The sequence below is a fragment of the Lampetra fluviatilis genome, chromosome 34 (assembly GCF_964198595.1).
Source record: "Lampetra fluviatilis chromosome 34, kcLamFluv1.1, whole genome shotgun sequence".
Lineage (NCBI taxonomy): Eukaryota > Metazoa > Chordata > Hyperoartia > Petromyzontiformes > Petromyzontidae > Lampetra > Lampetra fluviatilis.
The window spans coordinates 747,308-773,099 of record NC_136308.1 but is presented as its reverse complement, the minus strand read 5'-3'; the positions used below and the strand labels follow the sequence as shown (position 1 = coordinate 773,099).

The 25,792-nt window shown below is 51.5% G+C and overlaps 1 protein-coding gene and 1 long non-coding RNA gene across 4 annotated transcripts in view; one reads left to right on the top strand and one right to left on the bottom strand.

Moving 5' to 3' along the window:
- The window catches only part of LOC144944268 (FERM domain-containing protein 4A-like), a 112,630-nt gene that overhangs the window by 43,173 nt on the left and 43,665 nt on the right, over positions 1-25,792 (bottom strand). For 2 of the 3 annotated variants that reach the window (XM_078872280.1, XM_078872281.1), the window contains exons 5-8: positions 24,971-25,055; positions 16,059-16,115; positions 11,052-11,074; positions 548-631 (exon numbers count right to left, since the gene is read on the bottom strand). In XM_078872280.1, the coding sequence (XP_078728406.1) occupies positions 548-631; positions 11,052-11,074; positions 16,059-16,115; positions 24,971-25,055 (249 nt within the window). The remainder of the gene's footprint in view (positions 1-547; positions 632-11,051; positions 11,075-16,058; positions 16,116-24,970; positions 25,056-25,792) is intronic. The other variant, XM_078872282.1, reaches the window with a different exon arrangement.
- LOC144944269 (uncharacterized) overlaps positions 24,082-25,792 on the top strand; it is a 40,111-nt gene continuing 38,400 nt past the window's right edge. Inside the window, exon 1 of the long non-coding RNA XR_013639570.1 lies at positions 24,082-24,096. This is a non-coding gene — a long non-coding RNA (uncharacterized LOC144944269). The remainder of the gene's footprint in view (positions 24,097-25,792) is intronic.

Here is a 25,792-nt window from a genome sequence, read left to right as displayed (position 1 = left end):
TGGCGCTCATCTCAGTCCGAACCGCGCGCAGACACGCGGCGGCGTTGTCTGCGCAAGTCCACACGCTGCTATTGCTGCAGACCGACCGCGTGTCTCTGTTCCGATTATCACGGTTGGCTACGTATGGTGCAAAAAAAAGTTCACACACACACGCACGGACTGCCCAAACTTCTTCAGGTTGCTCATTAGCACGACAGCACACGCTCGCGATGGGATACGTCGCGAATCGCAACGGTCTCGCGTTCATCTTGACCGACTAGCCACCCATAGCGCAGTGCGTAGGCGAGTGTTTGTGCGGGTGTTTCTATAGGCGTTCACAAGCTAAACAGCCTTGTGCCCACATGGTGCTTGGATGGGTGACCGCTCTGCACACTTGGTTGCTGTCGGCTGTGGGGATACGTTATGGTCAGAAGGAGGGCAGTGCAGCCAAAGCCACCGTTGTGCTGTATCGCTGTGCTCCAAACGTCTCTGCCGGTACCCGCCTTCACCCAACCGCACTGGCCGGCGTGGTGAAGTATGGTCAAGTGGCCCCACCCCTCCCCCGTACCAGGTGGCGATCCCGGGCTGCTGCTTGAGCACGCACACGGGGAGCGACGCGGCCACCTGGAGATGCTCCCGCGCCTCCTCCTCACTGCCGCACACAGACACGGGGAGAGAGAGACACAGCGTGAGAGAGACACAGCGTGAGAGAGACACAGAGAGAGACACAGAGCCACAGAGTGAGACACAGAGTGAGAGACACAGAGAGACACAGCGTGAGAGAGACACAGATAGAGACACAGAGCCACAGAGTGAGACACAGAGTGAGAGACACAGAGAGACACAGCGTGAGAGAGACACAGAGAGAGACACAGAGACACAGTGAGAGAGACACAGAGCCACAGAGTGAGAGAGACACAGAGAGAGACACAGAGCCACAGAGTGAGACACAGAGTGAGAACCACAGAGAGAGACACAGTGAGAGAGACACAGAGTGAGAGACACAGAGAGACACAGCGTGAGAGAGACACAGAGAGAGACACAGAGACACAGTGAGAGAGACACAGAGCCACAGAGTGAGAGAGACACAGAGAGAGACACAGAGCCACAGAGTGAGACACAGAGTGAGAACCACAGAGAGAGACACAGTGAGAGAGACACAGAGTGAGAGAGACACAGAGCCAGAGTGAGAGAGACACAGAGAGAGCCACAGAGAGAGAGACACAGAGTGAGACAGAGCCAGGCGAGGTAGTTAACATCTCACCACCGGGGCGCCCTGTGACCCCTCATCAACAAAACAATGTGTAGTGCCCTTGGAGATGACTGTACTCACAACCAAACAAGCGGGCAGAACCCCTCCTTCGCATGTCTGTCCCTCCATATAAAAAGACAAACGTATTTAGCTTTGGAAAGAATGACTGTAGGCCACTTGTTTAATTCGTTACTTATATTCTCCACAACAAAGCGAAGTGAGTATTCAGTGTTGTGTATTTTATAGCTGCGTGTCAAACTATGACCCACATCTAAGAGTCGTTGCCTATAAAACCGGCATTGGATCCAGTGAGCCTGACTGTGATGAGACAGTGAATGTCTAAACCGCTGGTGCTGAACCAATGCGGCTGATATCATGCACCCCGAGAAAGCCGTGTGACTGATGAGATGCGTCAAAAATATATTGTTTATGTGGAGCTACAGATCGGGGAGGGAGGTTCACTCCATATGTATAATGCTCATGCAAGCCAACCTACAAATCTAATAAACAAATACACTCCCATGGACTCGCGTGGCTAATTGAATGAGACCTTTACACAGAGGCTAACAAACACCCGTTGTCTTCTGGGGTAATGCAAGCAGCAGGAATTGGAGCCAATGGTGATTAAGGGAACATTGCAAACATATACTCCTAATGAGGTTAATAAGTAATGAAGGGTGTAATCAAGACACTGGCTTCAAGAATAATGAGGCTCACAGTCTTAGGGAAGCTTCTCTCAGCAGCCACTATGCACTCAAAGTGTCTTTATTATTATTATGATGAGTGTAGGCATCTTCCTGAATAGCACCTGCCAACAGAATGTGGAATTACCACTGCTGCACTGCTCCACGCTGGTCTGAGATGCTTTGACTCGTACTTGACTCGTTGTTATGATTAATGCAGAACATTTGGCCAAGCAGAATGTGTGTAGCGATGCTGTGTATATCTTGTCCGCACCTCCGATTAGCACAACCGCCTACGTACGATGAAAATAAGTTCAACATCTAGTACATACATTAGCGTGCAGCAGGGGTGCAGTGTTTGTCACGCTCATTCACAAACGACGCTACTTCGGTTAGATTTTTCCCCAAGCCGTGGATAGTTTCAGGAGCAAGTGGCATCTGAATCTGCCTCGGGTCAACTCGGCCTGGACCACGAGATTTTGCATTCGCGAGCATCATGGAGGCCAGCCTCCTCACGCCCCACCACAGCAGGAACTCGCCAACAGCACTTGCCCATCACCGTGTGTATGGTGAGAGGGGAGAGGGGTTCTTTGTCTTGCATTTGCTGTACACCTTCGTACGTATTTATTATAACAACCAGTGGAGATTAACCACAGGCAATGATATTAAGAAAGGAAGCTACTGGTGCTCGAGTTCGGTAGGAGGAGAATAAGAGTGAGATGCAACGACTGGAGGGACACAACGGTAAAGCACAGCAACAACAACACGCGATGATGTACATGTCCGGTATTTGTAGATTTGTGGGAAAAAATACCCACTCTTGTGAGCTTGTAAATTGGCCAATCAGGGACATTCACATTACTGTGGGAGATAAATACTCCACTTGCACCACCCAAGACCACACACACACATTACAAGCACACACACACACAGCGGAATTATAAATACAAATTCCAAAATCCTAGTCCCTGGCCAGAAAGGCAGCCCCACCTATTTTGGCTTCAGCGCCTTTATCAAGCCATCAAGGGACCGATTATGAACAATGGGACCTTTTATATTTATCTACATTTCAGACTGATAAGCCACCCAAGTGGGAGTTGGAGCCACTGTTTAATTCTTTGTTTTGGTGACTTTCCAGATAAGGGACTGCCACAGTTGTCTGCAGCTGGCCAGGCCTCCAGCCATCTGCAATTATTTCGCCTTCACGTGAATCACTCGCGCAACTTTTGTATTGCGCCCGGAACTTTCTTTGGCAGTCCACAGGGTTGGCCACCATCTGGAGGTAATTTTGCAATCAGGCTGTGTAAATCCCTCATTGTATGCAAGGCCCCACAAGGTGTTTATCGGGGAAGCCTGTAAAAGCTATCGCTGCTCCAGCCACACTTGTACCACGACCCTTTGTAAGTCCACTGCTGGTTGAAGACCTCCCCACGCCGTGTCGGGTCATGAAGGTTGTTGACCAGAAGGGTGTCTGTCACAGGACCGGTTCAGATGTCACCACCGACGTTCTCAAGCGGTTAAACAAAATCAACGTAGCCGTGGCCGGGAAAGGAACGCAGCAGATCACTCGGTTTCGTAGCGCACTCTGCTAACCGCTGCACCGCCCCGCTCCAGTACCCAGCAATAATTGTAGAAGCAATGTTCGCTATCGTACACCAGCCTCGCAGCACGATACTGCTCAGGGTGCTCCACTCACAATCGGAAGGCTGCGAGTTTAAATCCCGACCGAGGAATGACTCGGCCCAGCGTCCCTTCGTGGTCGTTAAAACGAGTACTAGGTAGTGGCAAGCCAACAGTAGTCATCCCATAGAGAGAACCGTGGCGTCAATGGGAACGTGCAATCTCCATCACTGGGTCAGGGGTCACCACCGGCGCCGAGTTCCACCTCACCCAGGGTGGGATTTGTATTTAAAGGGTCGACGATGATCTTGGCAGCGAGGTATCAGAGTTTATATTACACCAATCATTTCCAAATAACGATGAGAACACTTCAAATGCCGATTAGGGAACACAGAGTCAACCTGGGGCACAGTTTACACTTGGAACGGAAGGGCTAGGCCTACACTCACGATCCTTAAAACAAATTAATTATTCTGTTATCGCAATGAGCAACTATGGAATGCTTTTACAAAATGCATCTTTAAAAGCAAGGCAATGCAAATCAACGCGGGCTTTCCCCATCATGGCCCTCAAGCCCAGAGCTATCCTCCGCTGCCTGCGTTGCTTGATAACGACGTGAAATAAGAGTGAGGGAGATGCTGTGGTGAGCAGACAGCCGTGGTGAGCAGGCAGCTGTGGTGAGCAGACAGCCATGGTGAGCAGACAGCCGCGGTGAGTAAACAGCCGCGGTGAGTAAACACCGCCGCCGTCTCTCCCTGCACCGCGCAAGGGCCGCGAGTCAGCAACTGGACATTCCATATTCCCATGGCGACACCAGTCTGTTCACGCCACAGCTGTCGATGGCATCACGCACAGTTGTGCGCACGGATGCTGAACTTCTTTCGCGCCGTATGTAGCCAACCGTGATGATCGCAGAGGAGATGGGTGGGCTGAGTCGACTGAACTTGCGACTTTCTCACAGCGAGTCGAGAAGTCCTGGCAGGACTTGCTACCCTGGCAGGTACTACTAGATGTACAAGTAGTAGTATTAGAGTTGTACATCAACTATAATAATATAATAATAGTTGATGTACAATTAGTAGTATTAGAGTTGTACATCAACTATAATACTAGCTGATGTCCTAGTAGTAGTAATATAGTTGCCATTTGGTCTGGGATAAATAACAGGGCACAATTAACGGAGCTCAAGCACTCCTCCACCCTAATCTCGGGTGCAGCCCCCCCTGCTGCGTGACCTCGCTGACGTCGTGGGGTCTGAAGCATTCGCGAGGCTCAATCCCAGCAGGGCGAGCCTCATCTGCATGCCAACGAATGTCAAACAAACCGGCTAATCCGTCAACACAGGGCCTGGCTGTGACCAAGATAAATGTTGCTCGACTATCCAGCCCGCCCCAAGAAGTTGGAGTTATTGTGCATGTTTACAAACGCAGCGTGCGTGGGGAAGAGCGAGGGCAGAGTGGTTAGCGTGCCAAGCATGTGATGTGAGAACCAGTCCTGGACCTCTCCTAGGTTGGCTCGACACTAAATAAGTTCTTGGTATCGAGTGGAGACATCAGCATTGGGAAGACAAATGTGGCCGGGCGTGGTGCTGGTTTGAGCCCCGTTTTGGCATTAATCGGTACTCGCTAACTGCACTTGTTCCAACAGTCTATGTAGGCAACACGGGGGACCTTTCTCTTTGTATATGCATCCTTGTATATTTTTGTATTTCGTGTGTACGGTGTGTGCGTGTGTGTCGCGCGTGCATGTGACGTCTGTGGATGGTATCTGCACACGACGTGTGTGTGTGTGTGGCGACTTTGTCTTCTTGTGCATGCTGTGCGCGCGTGTGAATGTGTTGCGAGTTGCAAGGTTCACGCATCGTGTGCATGGCCGAGCGCCCTGTGCCAGCCCCAGTGCTCGCAAACGGCGCTAGGCAGGAGGTGGGGGTCTTTGTCTTCTTGGACGTGGTGCGTTTTCCCTGTGTGCTGTGTTTTTTGTACACTGTGCTGCATACGTGAAGTGCAGTACATACGTGGTGGTAATCACATGCCTACACAATGACCCCCCCAGCAGCTGCCCAGGTGCAATTCCTGCCCACACTGCACCAGCAGCAGCTGCCAATGGAGTTAAATCTCATCTCTGTCTCCCTGGGGCAACTCAGCCTGAAACAGGTAAGGTAGCTGTTGGCATTGATGTGCCCGAGGCCAACAGCTGGGACGGCGTTGTGGCCCCACCACCCCTTGAGTGCCGTGCCGGCCCCGACAGGCGCTCGCTGACAGCGCCCTCCACTCGGCACTTCCAACGCGTCGCTCCTGGGTCAAGCGATGCTGCGCAAAGCACAGCCCCCCCCCCCCATAAAAAAAAACCTCCGAAGCCAGGCCCGCATATAATACAAACCTCTGTCCCACTCCTATGTTTGCAATTGCCTCTTACATTCCAGAAATATTATTGAGAGCAGCTGAAAATTCACGCTGCCCTGCAGCTGGGGGGGGGGGGGGGCTGGAAAGCAAAACAGGCCCGCTGGGCACGAGCCCCCCCCCCCCCGTCTCGGCTATATTTCAAAAGCGGCGAGGGAGCGAGCGAGCGAGCGAGCGAGCGAGGGAGCGAGCGGTCCAGTTAGTTGCCGGGCCCCGCTGAGGACGGACGACTGACCCAAGTGCGGGAGGAATGTGGAATTTCCACCACCACCACGAGCTCAGGGCGCCCCACGGAGATGAAATGCCGCTGCGCCCGTGCGTGATTAAGCGGGGAGACGCTTTGCCCGGACTTTGCAAGTTATTTGAAAGCTCAATCAATGCAACGGCGTTTGAAATCTCTCCTTGACTTTAAGGATTGTTTTTCTCTCACGAGGACCCTGAGAGGTGTATAAATCATGGCTGGGTAATCGTGGCGTTTTTGCTATTTTTATATCTTTTTATAATTCCTCATCGAGTTTCTCTTTCACGAGGGGTCCTGCCTTGAGGTGTTTTGACAAAATTGCTTTCGGCGTTTCTTTCATGTGGGAGAAAACCCCACGCCTACGAGGGGATAACTCACAAATTGGTTCCACAACCCCACCTCCTGGCCTCCTCACAGCCCAGTCGGTTTAGAGAGGTCACAGACACGTGTGATGATGATCCACCAACCCTTTACCTCCAAAAGCAATGGATGACAAAACGCTAAATCTCTGCGCGAATCAAAAATAAAATAAAGATTCCAACGGATCGTCTCTCTACCCAAACAACGCTCATCTGCATCGGCAGTCTCAACCAGAGCTGAAACTCCCACAATCCTATGGCCGGAGCCAGTGTCCCCATATAGGCCGCTCGTGAAGACACGGATCAAGAGAAATGCAGAAATACGCGCAAACACACAAACCCCACACGCGGATGGCCATGTGGTGTGACCCCCCCCAGTGTCGCGACTGCTGCTGGGCTTTTATTGCGACGTTAATGTGCGTCCAGAGACCATGCGAAGGACACAACAACTACCCTCGGCTCCTAACACAACAACTTGAATGAGTTTCCCACCTGTCCCTGAGTTTACAGCAGCCCTCCGCTAACAACGCCTCTTCAGTAACACCCATTGCGCATTTGACTGCATCGTGCCGTCAGACCCGTTCTTGTTCGATAGCCAATAAACCGGCCCTCCCTGGACTTTAACAAACTGGTATGTTTGTATACACATTTAAAACCTTAACCTAATCCGTACAACTCTTTAACAAACACGTATTAATGTGCAAACGTTTACACTTCATTGGAGGTGTACTTGTTTACGCTTAAGCCTTTGGGAATGAAACTTCTGAGACATCAGCCACCTGCAAAGCCTTAGCACTTGCACAGACGTTTATATTTGGGTGGCTCAACCCCAAAGCTTAAATCATATGACTGCACAGCAGCAATCATTTAAATAATTACAACTCTTCAAATTACATACAGTACCATTCATCGGAACATAAATAGTCTACAAAACTTCGAAGTGTCTTCCCTGAGGACAGGAACATGGGGAAGTTCTCATTTCCTTTGGAAGCCCTCAAAGTGGTGTAAATTCCACATTCCCATGGCGGGGGCCAGTCTTTCCTTCGGAAAAGAACTATTTCAATAACCACTATTTACTCCCCACAAAGTGATACTACTTTTATTCACCCCCAGGATGATGATGGATGATGATGTTCGCTAAATTCTCACCGTGAGCCGGGTGCTGCGATGACGGTGCCAGCCCTGCCTGACTCCATTATGAGTTTTTTAGTTTGGTGTCCTTCCCCGCACCTCCGATTAGCACGGTTGGCTACGTACGGTGCAGAAGAAGTTCAATACACGCGGAACTCGACTTATACTCAAAGCCACGCTTCTCTTGCCCATAATCGACACACAAATGGGAGCGAAGACCGGCCGACCAAGATTCGCGAAGCACTAAGTCGGCATTGAATGCCAATACTTCCACATGATGTTTCTGTTGTTACACAGAGTGAACTCCTGCATTGCCGCCAAGTGGCTTGCCATTAAGATAATTGCACCGTGCAAGGCTGAGACCACATTCATTTAGCCGGCACGGTCATAGCATGCCCCGCCTAGTACACAGTTAAACCATGGCAACAGAATTACTGCAGCTGAATGTGTATAATACTATGTTCGAGCACATGGGTGCATAAACTGCCTTGAATACAAATGTATGTCAAGACGACACACAATAGCTAACTGTAGTAAAACAGTGAAGAAGTGATGCAAGTCAGAGCAAATGCAGGAAGTTGACATATATCATACACGTGACCAGGATGAATGGTGACCTTCTGATTGACGCAGAACAGATTCGTATCAGTGCACTTCGTTCTGTACCTGGTAGCTGACAACCCAATGGGGATACATTCTTTAATGGCCACGACTTACGATCCCTGCCATTGATGTCTTTCCCGTTGATCGCTTTGCGATGTTTGGGAGATTGGGTGACCTAATGGGCCCCTCTCCCCACTCGCAGCACATTACCACAGCACCACTGGGCCGCGGTGACGAGATGTTAACTCCCTCGCCTGGTATGCAGGAGGTCGTTGGTTCGATCCAGACCCTGACGCCTGCTGTATATTTGGAGTTTGCATGTTCTCCCCGTGGTGGCGTAGAGTTTTCTCCAGGTCCTCCGTTTTTTCCCTCCACATTTATAAACACGCGTTTAGATGATTTGGCTGCTTCTATAAATCCCCACATATGTAAAGCCACTTTGTTGAGCTATCATTCGTGGCCAAGTCGCCTCTAAAAAAGAGCTATATAGCTGAGTGGGCTTCACCTGCTAGATATAATCGTTTCGTTTATTGACATTACCTATTCAAAGCAGCAATTGCAAAAGCCTCTATTGGCAGCGGCCCTGATGTCCCGTTCATACAGTGCCCCACGTGCATCTGTTGCTGCTGCGCATTAAATATTTACTGAGCGTCACCGAGCGGGTTTAATGACGCAATACTCCGAGCTTACAAAACAAAACTCACAACGTACAAATTACAGGCGAGTCAAAAGTCAACGTCTCCCCCCCACTCCTCCAATGGCACGGTAAGCCAAATTTATCGACGTAACTTTACGCTTTCGGTGAATTCGCCAGACAGAGCAAGGCACACCGTGAAACACTGCAAATGCCGAATGTGTCAAAATATTTAAAGTTACGTCAAAGGCGATTAAACAAGGCGGTTACGGAGGCTGGATAGGGGTAGTTTTATTCCCACTTTTCCTAGAACCGTCAGCAAATTGTCTTTGGCTCTTACGAGTAGTGGGCTTTTAAACCGACTTTAAAAATCAAAACTTGTATCTCTTTGCTCAAACGAGCGAGAGGGGGAAGGGGGGGGGTGTCCATCTCTGTCAGTGGCCATGAACCAGGGGTCAAAATTCCACATTCATATGAAAGGGACCTGTATCTCCACAGGATAAGTGCTTGTTGACTTGCCACAAAATCGATGTTCATTTTGTCAGCCCCAAAGTGATGATGGGCTTCAGGAAACTGTGCTTACCCTCGACTCTTAAACGCAGTACTTGCACAATAACTTTATGCGACGATCATTGCAGCTTTACCACGTGCTCCTGTTCTGCCGCACGCCGAGTCTCCATTGCAATTATGATGGCAGCACCAAGGTCACATGTTCTTAACCGCCAGGCTGTTTTCATATTTTTTAAAGCACTTCACGAGAAGAATGTACAATTGCATTTTTTGTTCAAAGCTGCGTTAACAAACTGGGAGGTACATCTGGACATCTTTGAGCTCCCACTGGCCACCAGTGAGGAGCTGTGTACACAGTTGTACAACTCCCACACTCACAGCGGCTGTGGTCGCCTTGCTGCCACCCAACATTGGAAGGCGGTGGAGTAACACATCTCCCTTCCATGGTCGACAAATATCGATTACATCGCTTTAAATTATATTGAAAACAAAGACGTGGCCGGATAGTTATACTCCTGCGATTCATATGTCAGTGGAATTAGCCAGCAATCGTGAGAGCCTGGGTTCAAATCCCATTCCAAGCTCAAAGCAGGTTCTCATGAACCGAGAGTCTGGTGGTCTAAGCCCAGTCTGAGGCATTCGTAATGCATTCCAGACCCCCAATACAAATGATGAAGCCTCATTCTTTAATCACCAATAATTCTTATCGTGGGTCTTTGTCCAACATCCTTCAGTGGAATCCCTCACACGGCCACTTAAGAATGGGCCGTGTTGTTGATGAAATCCTGTCCACTCGCCTCTCCCTGCGACTAGGGGAACACACGGTGGGTGTGGTGGGTGCTCTCCAACGAGACAAGCCAGCTCTTCAAACTAATCTGCAGCAGCACCGGGGGCCGACGGGGGGAGGAGGGGGGCAGCGGAGGGGAATGTGACGTTCATTTTAAACAAACGTCAGACCGGCCAATTTAAACGGCGACGTTTTCCAAAACAGCGCGCGGGGCCCTCTCCGCGCACAGGCGCACGCAACTTGTCATCATTCCCCTCCGTCGGAGATACTCAACGATAGCAACAACATAGCGGCTCCTGGCCTCGAAGCTTTCCACCCCCTCCACCCCCCCAACTAATGCAGCCTCCACCCATGTGGTCAGAGGACTTGGCTCGACCATCGCTATATCGCAAGTTCAATTCCTGGTTGATGTCGGCTCGTCCAATCATCTCTCCGCGACTGATAAAATTATCAGGAGCACCACTTTTCAAAAGACACGGAAAGGCTGTTCCCACGTGAACTGATCCCCTACCACGGAGATGTCGAATTTCCACCGCTGGCTCAGTGGAGAAGGGCACCGTGCAAAGGGCGCTGGCCACATCGTGGCCTTCCTCTCGCTCTCGCACCTTCGTCAACGCACCAGCTCGTCACAGAAACGAACCGCTGTTGACACTGCCCCAGGTCATCGCAGCTCCGTGCCAGAGACGCGAGACCACACATCACGCCGGGCCACAACTCCTCCACGCTTGCGGGGCCGCCGAGAGCTCCCCGTGCAAACAAGCAGTAGCGCTGCAGTGGTGTGCGGTGGGTACACGGTCACACAGCAACACGGAAACGAGTGTTAATGGATGTCTGGTGGGGGAAATGCAAATACCTTGTGTAGTCGCCTTTAGCCTCCTGCAAAACAATAAACACAGCAAAGGGTTTTAATCATCAACATAGCAAACATGCAAACACACACGGCAAACACGCACACATACAGCAATCGCGCACGAGACAACGCACATCAAGATCTGGGTACAGTGGCACTCTTTCAATCCCCCCCACCCCCGCACACTGGAGGCAGGGTTGGTGGATCACGCAGAGATCAACACGTGTGCTGCATGAACTCTAGACCTGCCGAGTCGCCCCAAATTCATGACTTGAGCCCAAAACGTCCCAGAAGCTTCTAGGCGAGCGCCCCACCCACAGCACCATGCCACCAGGTAGGCATGCCACAGACTGGAGGGGCATGCCACAGACTGGAGGGGCATGCCACAGACTGGAGGGGCAGCACAGCCGATTCTGCCGATGCCACGAGACCCGCTCGCGCCATTACTTCAATATCCACCCCTACGGTGTTCCTCCGTTTGGCTTCAGGCCCTTCCTGCCTTGGTAGCCCATCCCTGGGTGGCGGTGGCAGAACTCTCCGCTCTCATGGACACAAGCCCCACTCATCACAACCTGCTCCTCCAATGCTTCTCTTGAGACAACACGGCTGTAGCATTACAAGCATTTACTCCAAGGACCTGAGGCTTATATTCTAGTTTGCTTTGTTAAAGAGTCCAGCAGCACAGTGACCAATAGAGTAACAGGCATCATTCCTGCCACTCAACACTAAAAGAATCCCCCTCTCTACGGGTTGCATAGCGGATCCGGCGAAGCTCGCCCAGCCCCTGTGCTGCATCAGGCCCCACGCTAGCCAGGCACACGCGGCATCCACACCTGGCGTACGCGATACCCCTGCCTGCCGGGACGCTCCGCTGACAGCAAGCGCGCGCAGACGAAACCGTACACTTGAGCCAGATTCATAAATTAAGCAACGGCTGATGAACTATTGACGAAACGTCCTTTTGTGGGCGCCTCCTGGGTCACGCGCTCAAAGGGCCCCCCCGCCCCCCCCCCCCCGTTGTGAAGCGGAGTCAAGAGCGGCCCCCACCATCGCGCACCGCAAAGCCGCGTTGTTCCGCATCTCGGAGCGCCCGGGGGAATTGAGCTGTCACCGCTCGGACGCACGCGAGGGGTGCACCACCTCTCCTCTCCTCTCCTCGGCGAACGCGAAACTTTTGCCTGCGGGTCAAATCCCTGAACGGCAGCAGCGCCTCCGAAACAGCCAATCGCGTTAAAGCGGTCAGCGTTGGAGCAGCACGGGGTTCGTATCTTCCTTGCTTTTTTAGAAACGTGGGGTGGGCTGGCGGATCGCGCAGATCTCCGTGCGCTCAAGTGATCAGGAGGTGGCAGTGCAGCAAGTGGGTTGCTGCATTGTTGTGTGTGGACGGCTTGAATGCGTTCCCCCTGGCAAACGTAGGTTCCCTCCGGGTGCCGTCTGTGTCCTCACAAGTGCATAACGCGCAGAGAGAAATTGGTGAAATATCCCAAGGCGAGGCTCTTATAGCAAGGAGTGTTTGGATGAATTGAAGCTCCGCCAGACGAATAAAGGACATTACGGTAATTACGATTACAATAAGGAAATATGAGCACGTGTGTGTGCGTGGTTACTACACACACACCACCCAAAGGGAGAACGCTTACAAGCACACGGAGATATCGGTACGAACGCAAAGCGTGCTGTTCGAATCTGAAGCCCTCAAACAAAGGCAGAACCGAATGTGGAGCGACCCTCAAGGGGAGAATCACAAAACCCGCCTTGGAACCCTTTCAGAGTCTAATCTTGCGTCTACTAAACACACGTGCTTCACTTGCAGCATGTTTGCATTGGCCGAGACCATCAAACATGGCAACAACAAAACACGTACAATGTAACCGCTCTTGGCCAAACATCTCAATGCAGAAACATGTCCTGCACATTTCCCAAAATGGGATCACACACATGGCAGCCCCTCCCATTAGCACCGTTGGCTACGTACGGTGCGAAAGAAGTTCAACGTCCATACACGGCAACATCGCCCACCCCCCTGCAGTGAAACCTTGGCAGGACCCTCCTGTAAATGAGTCCTGCGACTCAGCGAGGTGTGCGTGGGTAGACAAGTGTGTTCGTAGTAAGACGACTGATGCGTCTTGGGCAGGTGAGCAGGAGTCGAACCCAAGGTGGTTTCTCAGCGTTGCTGGCTCAGGTTGGCTCCCGCGAGCCATCTCCTGACATCGGGTATCAGTTTACAACCACTCAGAGAGCTCCAAAGTTTACCAAACCATTTCCTAGAGCTAAATACATTCCAGCCCTTACACGTGAATATTGAACAAAGGTGTGCACTGTGTCTAAATGCAGACGGAATGTTGTTAAACAGAAATGAGAGCGCACGCGCGCTCACACACACACACAAACACAAGTGTACACCCCCCATTTAAACACTCAAACTCGAGCACACACGTACAACATCACACACAGAGAGAAACAAAGCTCCCCTGTCACTGCCTCACAGACTGTTGAGCTGGGTGCTGTTCGCGGGTACCTATTAAGGCTGGCAAGGCACACCACGTGGCTCGTGCGGCGTCGCACAACGGCTGATCGGTTACACACCGAACCAGGGACTCGTTTACAGCTGAGTCTACTGTAGATGGCTCGGAATCAAACCTCGGTTGCCGGGATGACACTGCAGCGATGCGTGATCCACTACACCGCCCCAAACACACAAGACAAAGACAAATATCTCCCCCTCCCATATAGCCTTTAACTGAGCGTTAGGGCAAGTGCTGTTCGCGAGCACTATGAAGGCCGGCAGGAAACACCAAAGGGTGGGTGGCTAACACCCATCTGTGTCTCCCCAGCGCTGAGGTTTTCTGTACACCACACCAGATACTCATTTCAGGCCGAGTCAATCTAGTGGAGGCTCAAGACCGGTTCAGATATTCGACTCGAACTCGGGTCACCGGGTTCGTAGAGCGACACGCCAACTGCTGCACTACCGCTCCTCTCACACACACACACAGATGTGTACACACACAGACACAATCACATACACGCTCTCCTTATGCATCAAAATCCCACTTAACCTTGCAGTCTGGTTAAGCGCAACAAAGCGAACCAAATAAACCCTGACAGTACAAACACGTTGCCGGTCTCAAGGTTTGTTTATGGAAAGCACCCTCCAGTCAAATCTCTACCCAGAAACGCCACACTGAGCATCTATAACTCTTCATCTCCGCCAGGGTTGTTCGGCCAATAGCCTTATTGAGTGTTCATGTATGGAATATAATTACACCTAATTCACGGTCACTTTCACGTTGTATCGCATGCATCATTTGACTTGTGCCCTATATATATGCTAAAAGCAAGATAATATCTTTCCCACGCAAGGTGGATTTCCATCAGCTGCCAAACAACTATGCCAGCCAAGAAATAACATCAAAGGATAAGTGCCATTATAAAAAAGGTCAACTCAGGCTTTTAGCAACAGAGAGAGTGGCTGTGTCTGCAAGAGAGGCACAGAAGGCAGAAGCACCACTGCACACAGACAGAGGGAAACTCCCCACACAAGCCCCATGCAATAACGGTGGCTTAGACGGAGCTCAGAACATGCATTTGCCCCAACATGGGCATTGTGGGGTGAAATATAATAATTATTAGAGGCCATTGTGGGGTTTTCTTTAGTTTTAAAGATCTGGGCGTTTAAACATCATGATCTTCCGTTACGCACCGATTACTCAAGGAGCAATCTCGTTTGTATCGTCATCAAAACCCACGTGATGATGATCGCCGTGGTGCTGCAGATCGTCTGGTTGACAAAGCCACAACAACCACAATGGTGTATTAAAGTAAAACGTCACAGCCCCCTGCCGCCAATCGACTGCTGGATCAAGGCCTCGCCACGTCGTGTCAGTCCTGGGGGTGTTGGGCTCAGGACCGGTTTCGCCACTGATGTCAGCCGTGGCCCAAAATCTAAATGCAGGTCACCGCACTAACCACCCCCAATGTTTGACATGCATGTCTAGTCATTTATTTTACTCAGGAATGGTCACTGAGTCTCCGTACCGGTTTGTTTTTCAGAACGGCCTTGCTTATATTTTCCCTCCCCAATTGAACCTTAAGGACTATTTCGTATGTAGAAATAAATTGGTTTAGCTGTAGAATAATCACACGCAAGGAGTAAGAGCTCAGCTCTACAGATGCGAGTCATGATCCCACTTGCTGCACTGTCATCTCCTGGCCATCTCACAGCCCAGCAGATCTGGAGGATCACAGCACGTCGACAATGATGTCCCACCCACTGCGCATCCAGAGCGCTGGGATTTAGAAAAATGCAACTGAGACCGCAATAAACACAAAATAGGAATCACGAAAAATGTGTCTCCATACCGAGGATGTGGTTCGCGGAGAATTACTGCAACCCTTTTGTGGTTTGGGAGTATCTGGTTAATTCCAAAAATGTTCAGTGAGACATTAATGAAACATCTCAAGCAGGACTCCCGCCTGTGAAAAGTCTCCGCTCATAAATGGATCGTCGTTATTGCTCGTATCTTATTCACCTTTGTATCCACTTGAACCAGATGGCAGTGCTTTATGCTTTGAGCAGGGTCCCATGGTTCATATGGAGCGATCTTGCCAATAGCGTCTGTTAAAGCCACCGGCAATTGTTTAACAAGTCTGACTCTGCTGATGAGACATGGAAGGTTAAAACTAGTCTAAAGTTTGCCTACTTTAATCAAATGCTTCGTTAAAATAATTGTCTGGAAAACGAACAGATGGACTAACATATAATGTTTATTTTTTAGTGGAGACAGAACAGAGTTAACACGCGCTTGCTTTTAGCAGATGGCACACTCCTCGCGATAACAATGATTGCATTGCACTAAACATACATGAGCGGGCAGGTGTGGCGACTCCACACAAGCCGAGCGACGCAGTGGCCAGCACCGCCGAGCACCGGCAGGTGAGGCGGCCCCACACAGATGAGGCCCTACACAGGTGCGTGTGCGCGTGCACGAACGGCGCAACGCCTCTCACCTGCAGCGCGTACGCGGTCAACGCAAACGCCGTCTCGGTGTCCACTTCGACCTGGCCCTGCACGGCACGGAGGGGGACACAAGGGAGCAGCGGCAGCAGCGGCAGCAGCAGCAGCACGGGCGAGAGCTGAACACCGACTCGCACAACACAGATCTCTACCCCCCCCACCAGCCCTGCCGCACGCAGAAGATGAACCCACCCAGAGGCGCCGGCCCAGGGGAGGAGCCAGGACTGTTCCATTTTCAACCGGTGGGCAGGGGAGCGGGGGGGGGGTGAGATGTTGGGGGATGTGGAGAGTTCTTACTCACTTGGTAGGGCTCGCCTCTTGCTGACGTGCGCAACTTTGCACGCAGCGGTAGAGACCGCAGGGTAAACTAGGCTCTGCCTGGTCGCATAGGGTATGGGGCCGATGCTCATCTCTGTAAGCTGCTCTCTGAGACATTGGTGGGAATTCCACATTGCCATGGCGGTGGCTAGTTTTTCCACTGGACAGCCAACGTTGAATTCCCATAAAGTGAGAACAGTTTATTCTACCCCAGATGAACAGTCCGATTTAAACCTGACCAGGATGTTAACTTGCATGCGGTGGGTCTACTCGCGGAACAATGAATTCTGCGTCCGATTTTGGTGTTCGCTTATCGGGCACGGCACAGAATTGCTCATAAATATTGTGTGACATGTTTGTTAATTTAGGTCCAAAGCTGTCTGTGGCTTAATACCATCAGAACACGTGGCCATGAATGATAATTTGAGCATCACCTGCATTGTTATCAGCAGAATACCACAAAACATGAACCTAAAACTCAAGCAAATTATTACAATTGAACGGCATCGCTTATAGCCTGTGGCGCATCGGGATCTACGGGTGAAATGCATCTTGCAAGTGTAAATTATTGTTATTATTATATTTAACTATCAGGCAGCTAAAATAAAAAAGCTGGGAATACAGGAAAGACATTGTGCATTTGTTATGAGTAACAGATGTGGGATCTGTGCAGAAGGAAGGAAGCGATGGTGGGGTGCGGTGGCAGCAACTGGCAATCTTTAAGAGTAAATCAAGAACTAATATTAAACTATAAACTATTTTTATTTTACCAGGTAAGGCCCACTGAGCTATCTAGCTCTTTTCAGAAGCGACCTGGCCACAAATCATAGCCCAATGAAGTGGCTCATTGCGGAAATGTATAGCAGCCAAATATTCTAAATGCATGATTCAGAATGTGAGGGGAAAAACCGGATGACCTGGAGAAAAATCCACGCGACCACGGGGAGAACATGCAAACTTCAAATATACAGCAGTAGGCGTCAGGATCAGGATCGAACCCACGACCTCCTGTACAGCAGGCGAGGTAGTTAACATCTCACCACCGCAGCGGAAAACAGACATTCTGCCAAGGTGGAGCAGTTACCAAACGGGACTTCCAGACATCCCCGCTTAGTCCTCTCTGCCGGGGGAAGTTAAAACAGCGCTGCTGCTGCTGTTACTGCTGCTGCTGCTGTTACTGCTGCTGCTGCTGTTGCTGCTGCTGCTGCTGTTGCTGCTGCTGCTGCTGCTGTTACTGCTGCTGCTGCTGTTACTGCTGCTGCTGCTGTTACTGCTGCTGCTGCTGCTGTTACTGCTGCTGCTGCTGCTGTTACTGCTGCTGCTGCTGCTGCTGTTACTGCTGCTGCTGCTGTTACTGCTGCTGCTGCGGCAACTTTCGTGAATCCACCCAGGGGTAGCGATGGGTTACACGGCGGTGAGTCGAGAGGCAGTCCCGCAAGTGGTGGAGTAAAGTGTGGGCACTTCCAGCTCTTCCAAGACATCCGGCCAGCGCGGAAGAGGAGGCCAGACACCCGTGGAAGTGGGCTCTCACTCTGGAGCGGACACTTTCAGGTCTGCGCCTTTACCTCGTTTTACATTGAAAAGCATTTCCTTTGAGATGACCGTGTTTACGTGTACGCGTGTGTGCGTGTACGTGCGTATACATGTGTGTGCATGTACGTATGTGCGTGTACGTGTGTGCGCATGTGTGTGCCTGTGCGTGCGTACGTGCGTGCGTACATACGTACGTGTGTGCGCGTGTACGTGCGCGTACGTGCGTGTACGTGTGTGCGCGTGTACGTGCGCGTACGTGCGTGTACGTGTGTGCGCGTGTACGTGCGCGTACGTGTGTGTATGTGTACGTGCGTGTACGTGCGCGTACGTGCGTGTATGTGTGTGCGTGTACGTGCGCGTGTACGTGCGCGTACGTGCGTGTATGTGACTGCATGTTTGTAAGTGTGTGTACATGTGGGGAGCAGCAGTAGAAGTGGTTCGTGCACTGCACGACAAACCCGACCACCCGAGTTAGATTCCTGCTAACGATCAATAACAGTGGTTATCTGCACCAGACCTGGGCTTCCCCTAGGTCGACTAAGCCTTAAATAATGACGTGGTACTTCGTGTACACATCAGCACTTGGGAGAACAAAGGCGGGCCGGGCGTGGTGCTGGAAACCCACCCCCTCGTGTGCCTTCGTAAGTGCCCGCTAATAGCCATGTTGGGGGAGCTTTGTCTTTTTCGTACGTGTGAGCATGTCTGTCCGTACGCGTGCATGTGTGTATATGCTGCACCCCGTCTGCGTGTGGATGTGCTTGCATTGTCCTTCCCCGCACTTCGGAATAGCACGATTGGCTACGTACGGTGCAAAAGAAGTTCAACACACATACATGTACGTGTGCGTCTGGGGATCCGGAGGCTGGAACGTGCTTATACCGTCGTCATAATCATCATAATCATCATCCAAGCTGTGGGGAGTCTCGACTCCAGCCAGCCACCGTAAGAGCCGAAAATGAGTTAAAGAGCAGCAGCGGCAGCGATTCGCAGGGCGCGCCGCTAATCCCCGCAGCTCCCTCCCTCCCTCGCCCCGGGCTCCGCGCCAACTCAATTACTGCGCGCGATGCTTTTAAGGTGGAGAGAGAAGGGTGCCCCCCCCGAGTGCCCCCCCCCCGTGCCCCCCCCCCCCCCCCGTGCTTTGCGCTCAGAACAGCGCTAATGTTGTGGCCCTTTGTTAAATGCAGCCCGCCAGTGCTCGCTGTGCAGCATTGCTGCTGCTGCGGCTTTTTATATCTTTCAATGAACAGTGCCCCCATAGTTTAGACGGAGTGCTCTCACCAATAACATCTAGTGACCCGGGTAGCAGTTGTTTAACACGCCTTCTGACGCTGATGATGAGACCGAGACATTTCAAAACCGGTGCAGGGCTGGCTTGCTTGCTTAAACAAATGCTGATGGATAATAATGGTCTTTAAAGCCAAGGACTAAAATGTGTTTTAGTCCTTCAGCCTTTACAAAAGTTTTTAGCCGTAACGTCCAACAGTTTGAGTGCTTGTTCCACTTAACCAGGTTGTGTGCACAGGCGTCATCATCGTCATGCTCATAATCTAATCAAGATCAATTAATCAGTCGCTCTTTGTGGGAAGCCGAGGGTGGTTATCCAGTAGAGACTGGCCCGCGCCATAGGAATGTGAATTGTTGCCACTCAGAGCTGGCAATGGATACGAGTATTTGTCCAATGCTCCTTTTAAACGGTAGAGACTTTTAGATTTTGATTTGCAAACTCCGTAGAGAAGCACAACTTCAGTCTCAACTAAAAATGAACACGAGTGGACTGATGAACGCCGTCAGATCAGCATGGAGGCCGCACCGCTGAGATTCTGAGTCTGCATCTCCAGCCACTGACCACTTTGGTGAAGCCTTGACGTTTGTTCAAAATTGATAGACTCAGCTCAGTCGCTATTGACTGTGTTTAATGTACACATTGAGATTTGTTTTCTAACTTTAATTAGCCAACTGTAAGAAGGGTAAAATATTTTAATTATCTTTAATTGTATAAATGTACTGGATAGGTGACATGCAGAGAATCACTCCATAGAGAGAGCAAAGAAGAAGGAGCAGCGTCTACTGTGGAATGACAGAGGCCAATTGAATTTACGGCAGAAACCGTAGCTCAGTTTCTGAAGAAGCTCCCGGCACGTGGACTCAAACGTCGGACACGGCGCAGAACGACGACACACGGCACGGCCGGACAGCGCATCGGTGATCTACGGAGCAGCAGCAGCAGCAGCAGCGCGACCACGAGGACCCACGCAGGGCCAGGAGCGGCCGCTCCAGGGTGGCCTCGCTGGGCCTCTCCCCGATGCGACGTGCGCCTCCTCTGGATTGGAAAACCTCGATCAGAAAAACAAAACTAATTTTCTAAAAGCTGCGATCAGTCTGATCACTGGGCGAAGACCAACATCTGTATATTCGTCCTGCTTTAATCTTTGGGTGCTGGAACCCAATTTATTTTATTCAAGACTCTCAGCGGTGCCAAGCCCAGTTCTTGGACACGGCCATTATGAGCTCCCCCCCTACCCCCGTGCCAACCGGAAAACCTCGGAAGCACAGACCGCTCGCACAGACACCACCACCTCGCCCCCACGCAAGCAAAACAGTGCTCTCCGCAGGCCGCCCGTGTTTGCTCGAGGTGCCCGTTGTTTGAGTTGGAAACGAATGAAGGCCCCCTCCAGTGGGAGGACATGCTCCCCAAGCGCTTCGCTCCAGCGTGCAGGAACGTTGGTGAAACGAGCGGGGGGAGGCACGTGCGTGCACGTGGAGCTCACCGCTGAGAAACGCCAGCCCGATGGCTCGGGGGGGGGGAGGCAAACGTGTGACGAGAGAGGAGCCATTGCATCCACCCGGCTCTAACATCATCATCCATTGGGTTCCGGCTACCGCCTGCCAACGTCCGGCTACGAATTGCTGGTTTTCCCCAGGAAAAAGTATGGTTCCCTCTTCTGGGGTGATGAATCAAAGTGAACATGTAGGAATGGCAAGAGGAAAGGCCAATCCATTAAATGAGCCAACACCTTTAAATATTATTATGGATTTTAATATTATTTTATTACTACGCTTGTTTACCCTGGGAAGCCCTGCCAAGTTTCATGACTCTTTTAGGAGGGTCCTGCCAAGTTTTTGAAGTAGGGAGGCGATGAATGCTAAGCTTTAACCCAGGTGAGCAAGAGACCGATCAAATTGAGTAAATTATTACCGTCACGTCGGCACACATAGTATGCACTCTTGCACAAACCACCGGGGGAGCTCTCACGTGCACCGCGAAGCACACGACGCGCTGTTTGTGGGTAATACGCCGGCCCGCAGTGTTAACCGGGGCGGCCGCTCGGCTCGAACCGCAGACGGCGAGACGTTGTGGAATCGCTGGCCGTGTTGACCTGCTGACTCCACCTCTAGGTGCCCGCAAGCCGGCGAGTGATCGCAGCACGTGGCCTCGTGCGCACACGGACCGCCGCTGAGGCAGAAATGAAGGCGCAAATTCCTAGCGGCCGCCAAAGCGTCGCCAGGCAGCCAGGCGAGGGAGGGCGCGGCAGCGCCGCCAACGGCCCCGCGTCGTGGAAGCTCGCACGACGGACGGGCGAGTGAGTCGGTGAGCGTGCGGGCGAGCGAGAGGTTGAGCCAATAGGCGAACGAGTGGGTTCACGAGCGGGCAAGTGAGTGGGCTAGCGAGCGGGCGAGTGAGTGGTTGAGCAAATGAGCGAGCGGGTGAGTGGTTAAGCGAGCGGACGAGAGAACAGCAACTGGATGGGGGAGCCTGGGGTCGGCCATCCTGGGTGTAAGGGTGGACGTGAGGTGACGAAGGCTTTGTTCTCCGTGGCCCCTGCCTCCTCCTCCTCCTCCCGGGGGAGCCGGGGCCTGAGTGAAACGAGTCTGGCTGCTGCTGCTGCTGCTGTGGCCCCAGGTGACTTTTCCGAGCGTTCGCCGGCATCTGAACAATGCATGTACGTTGAACTTCTTTCGCACCGTACGTAGCCAACCGTGCTAAATCGCACAATGCTGGCCCCGCACATGCGGCACACAGCTCGCGTCCGACAAGGCAAAGCGGAAGTCAGGAGGACGAGGAGTGCGGTGGCAGTGGGACACAGGGCAGTTCCTAGACAGAATTGGACGTGCAGCAGCACCTTGATCCCTTTGCCCAACCCCGAGGGCTCGCAGCGCCACAATGGCCGCGTTGTCTCGCCCGCCGCACCGCGGGACAAATCTCCCCTCTCTCTCCTCCTTCCCTCACACTGCTGCACTGTGGAATTACCTCCCATTGTCTCTCCCCCCCCACCGCCACCTACCCCCGAGTTCTTATGATTTTACTCGATTCAAGAAAAAGCAAAAGTGTCAATTTTAATGCAGCACCTGTAATGTATTACTCGAATCTGAAAAAAAAATGGACAGACGTGTCGTCACATTATAACTCTGCTTGCAGCGTGCAGTGGGATTACCGTTGCTTGGCACGTAACGGGCGCGATTACTTGTATGCGAGATTACTAATTCAGGGGACGTCCACCGAAGAGATGGAGGTGTGACATCGGTTCACGTGCAGGTGACGGATACATTTCCGCATCTCAGGAATCGTCGTGAGAGGTGGTGGTGGTTTTGGGAGGCCTTCCTCCAGCAGTGGGTTGTTCATGGCTGATTATATTTTTTTTCTCTCATATTTTATTGTTTGACTTTTTTCAAAATGTTCCAAAATTTATCTAAGAGGGGGAAGTGGAAGAGTCGGAAGCTTGGGTTTGCTTACGGACAGCAGCAGCAGCAGCTAATGCACATCGATCACTCTCCTAGGGCCTCCAGCCACAGCACAATGCTCTCATGTCTTGGTCTAACTCAACCTCGTGCCTTAACCACAACAAAGTGATGAGAAGCGTAATCATTACAAAAAACTATACTTCCAAAATGCCAAATACATATTCATACTACATTACTGCTAAACAGCGAGCCGATCAGTGATCAGACAATCCGTACGCTCCACCTAGCACTGCGCGCAGCCTGGTTCACGGCGCGTCGCACGCGATGCAACAACACAATCACGCAACGACACAATGACGCGGGATGAGTTCAACGTGGGTCGCCAGCCACTGACAAAATTAGCCGAAATCAATAACTACAGACTGGCTCCAAGCATATGACCTCGTTGTTAAATGTTCAAATGTGCGTGAAGACCCGACAATGCCACGTACAGCTCTCTCTCTCTACATGTTTATAATGTTCGTGCTCACTACAGAAATTACTGAACATCACGGTGCGATTGGAACTTGAACAAATAACCTTCGGAAGGTGGAAGAAAAATGTGTCAGTCGATCTTACGACGCCTTACATGCATTAACATGTTTATGTACATGGCACTGCATAGTTAGCCCACTCAACAATCCCCATTGTGCCCATTTCAAGGGATGAGTTCTGAAAGACTGGCTTTGTGTCTCACTAGTGTACAAACCTAAAACACAATGGGCGTATTTCCAATGGTGGCAAAAAGTTGCACTTTTGCGTTCTGACGCCATTCCAGAGTGAAGGTATGCTACGTTCATATTTTTTTTAATTTTGGTTTTAAATTTCCTGGACAGAATCGCAGCCTCTCGGAATGTACGCATCAAGCTCCGTTCCGCGTAATAGAATAACGCTTTCTGAGAAAAGCCGAGGCAGAGATAATATTTTGGAATTATAAAAAATGTAATGCAGCTGGATGAGTGGGCCACAAGCTGGCCCAAGCCCCCGCATGCACCTGCTTATCACCGCGCCGTTAATTAAGCATCTCAACACAATCAGTGTCCCTCATTTCACTTAAGTGGGTGTGCAACGGTGCTACGGACCCTGCAACCCGAGTTCGATTCCACAACGGCGTTTCTCCCACCTGCACCAACTTGCACTGCAATTTCACGAGAAGATATTGCTTGGCCATGAATGTTACAAAATTTCAGTGACAAAATCATAGCCTTACTCATGACCAACACAGTGTAGGGGAGTTATTTAAATGTGGCCAGGTATCCAGCCATATTGCTTCTGCCATTCCCGTGATCTGGATCATCCTTGAAATGTGACTGCCCTGGTCTCTCTCGAGTTCTCACCTGATTAAACTTTGTTATTTTCTTACTTCAACAGGTGACGCTGAGGTCAGAGTACACGACTCATCATCGAAAGGCCACAAGTTCAAATCCCAGCCAAAGGTCAAATCACCCCCCCATCACTCCTGTGAGTGGATAAAATGTTGAGACACTTTTTAGAATATCGACATCTGCGGTCATAAGGCGAGTGACCCCCCCCCCCCATCATGGGACCGTTGAATATCCACTGCTGGCTCGGCGTCACCCCGCGGGGTCGTGGCGCCCCACGAGATGCCGCCCGGCGAGGTCGGTGCCACCCCCGTCCCCCCACCCCATGGCGTGTGTCGGCAGAGACGCTCCACCCCCAGGTTGATCGACCCGGGGTGTGAGCATGGTCGGAGGAGGGCACAACGTTACACGTTAAGTTTGAGATTTAAAAACGAGGATAAGAGATGTGATGTACAATGTGAGCAAGAGATACGGGTGGAACATCGAGCAAGGACATCAGAGGACAGATGGGAAAACTTAACAATGGAATGGAGGGAGCAAAAGGAAGGAAGAGATGGATAGAAAGTGAGACGGTGGGATGCGATTCAACGATATGGAGAATCGCACTGGATGGAGGGAGACCTTTGCCCAAAGAACAAATGAAGAGCAGCCCACAGATGTGTGCGTTTTTTCAGGACAAACCTGGGGATTCGTGTAGACTAGTCACAAACAGTTGTAAACCTAACCAGAGAATGCATCTCTCTCGCTCATTCTCATTGCTGGCACCGAGCCAACAATGGCAGCAATTCCACACTCTCGTGGCAGGGAAAGCGATCTTGTCACACGACAGGCAACGCCAACTTCCCACAAAATGGCGCGAATGTCACCAACCCTGGACTGGGATGTGGTTCGATGACGACCACCTGTGAGACGGGCACTCTAACCACGGTGCCACCTGGCGAGATTAGAACCCGTCGGTCTCTAAGCGCCCCTTTGTCTGCACACATACGCGAGTGCAGGCAGTCCGTCGTTACCTTGTGCACCAGCGCCTGGGCGTTGAGGTAGAAGAGCTCCACCGTGGTGGAGTCCTTAAGGAAGGCGATGTCCTCGATGTAGAATCTGCGTGGACGGAGAGGCGGCGGGGCGAGGCGCATCGTCAACACGTGGTTCGCGTTACGACACCGCGGACAAAAAGTACAGTCTTCGAATCGGATTAAATAAATTAGACAACTTTAATACAACTGCCGGCAGAATACGGATGCAAATGCAGGTTTGTGAATCGTTGCCTCTGGCAACGCGTGGATGATGTCAGCCAGGTGCGCAGCAATGCAAGCGGTGGCAGGATGGATCCCCGACCGCGATGCACAACACACCAGCGGCAAGTCGCATCTCGACCTGCACTGGTCCTCCTCCGGGACGACTCGGCTTAAAACAATGTGACGAAGCAGTTCCCTCTACCATTCGTTGTGGCCGGTGGATTTGTTATCCTTCCCCCGCACCTACGATTAACCACGGTTGGCTACGTACGGTGCGAAAGAAGTTCAACGTACGTATATACCGTACGTACAAGCACGGTTATACCTGCGCCACGGGTGTGGCGATAGCAGCCCCTCCACCCCCTCTCCCTGTGCCATCTCGCGGCCTGCAGTCTAAACGAAGGCCATCTTGTGGTCTGCACGTCTAAGCGAAGGCCATCTTGTGGTCTGCACGTCTAAGCGAAGGCCATCTTTGTATTGGTGGTGTTGGTGGCCCCCGTTCAGGCGTCGGTGGGAAATGACCGCACCGCTTTCCTGTTTGTGGTGAGGGTGTAGCGAGCCGTGCCGCGTGTGTTCAAGCCCACCCCAATCGGCTCATTA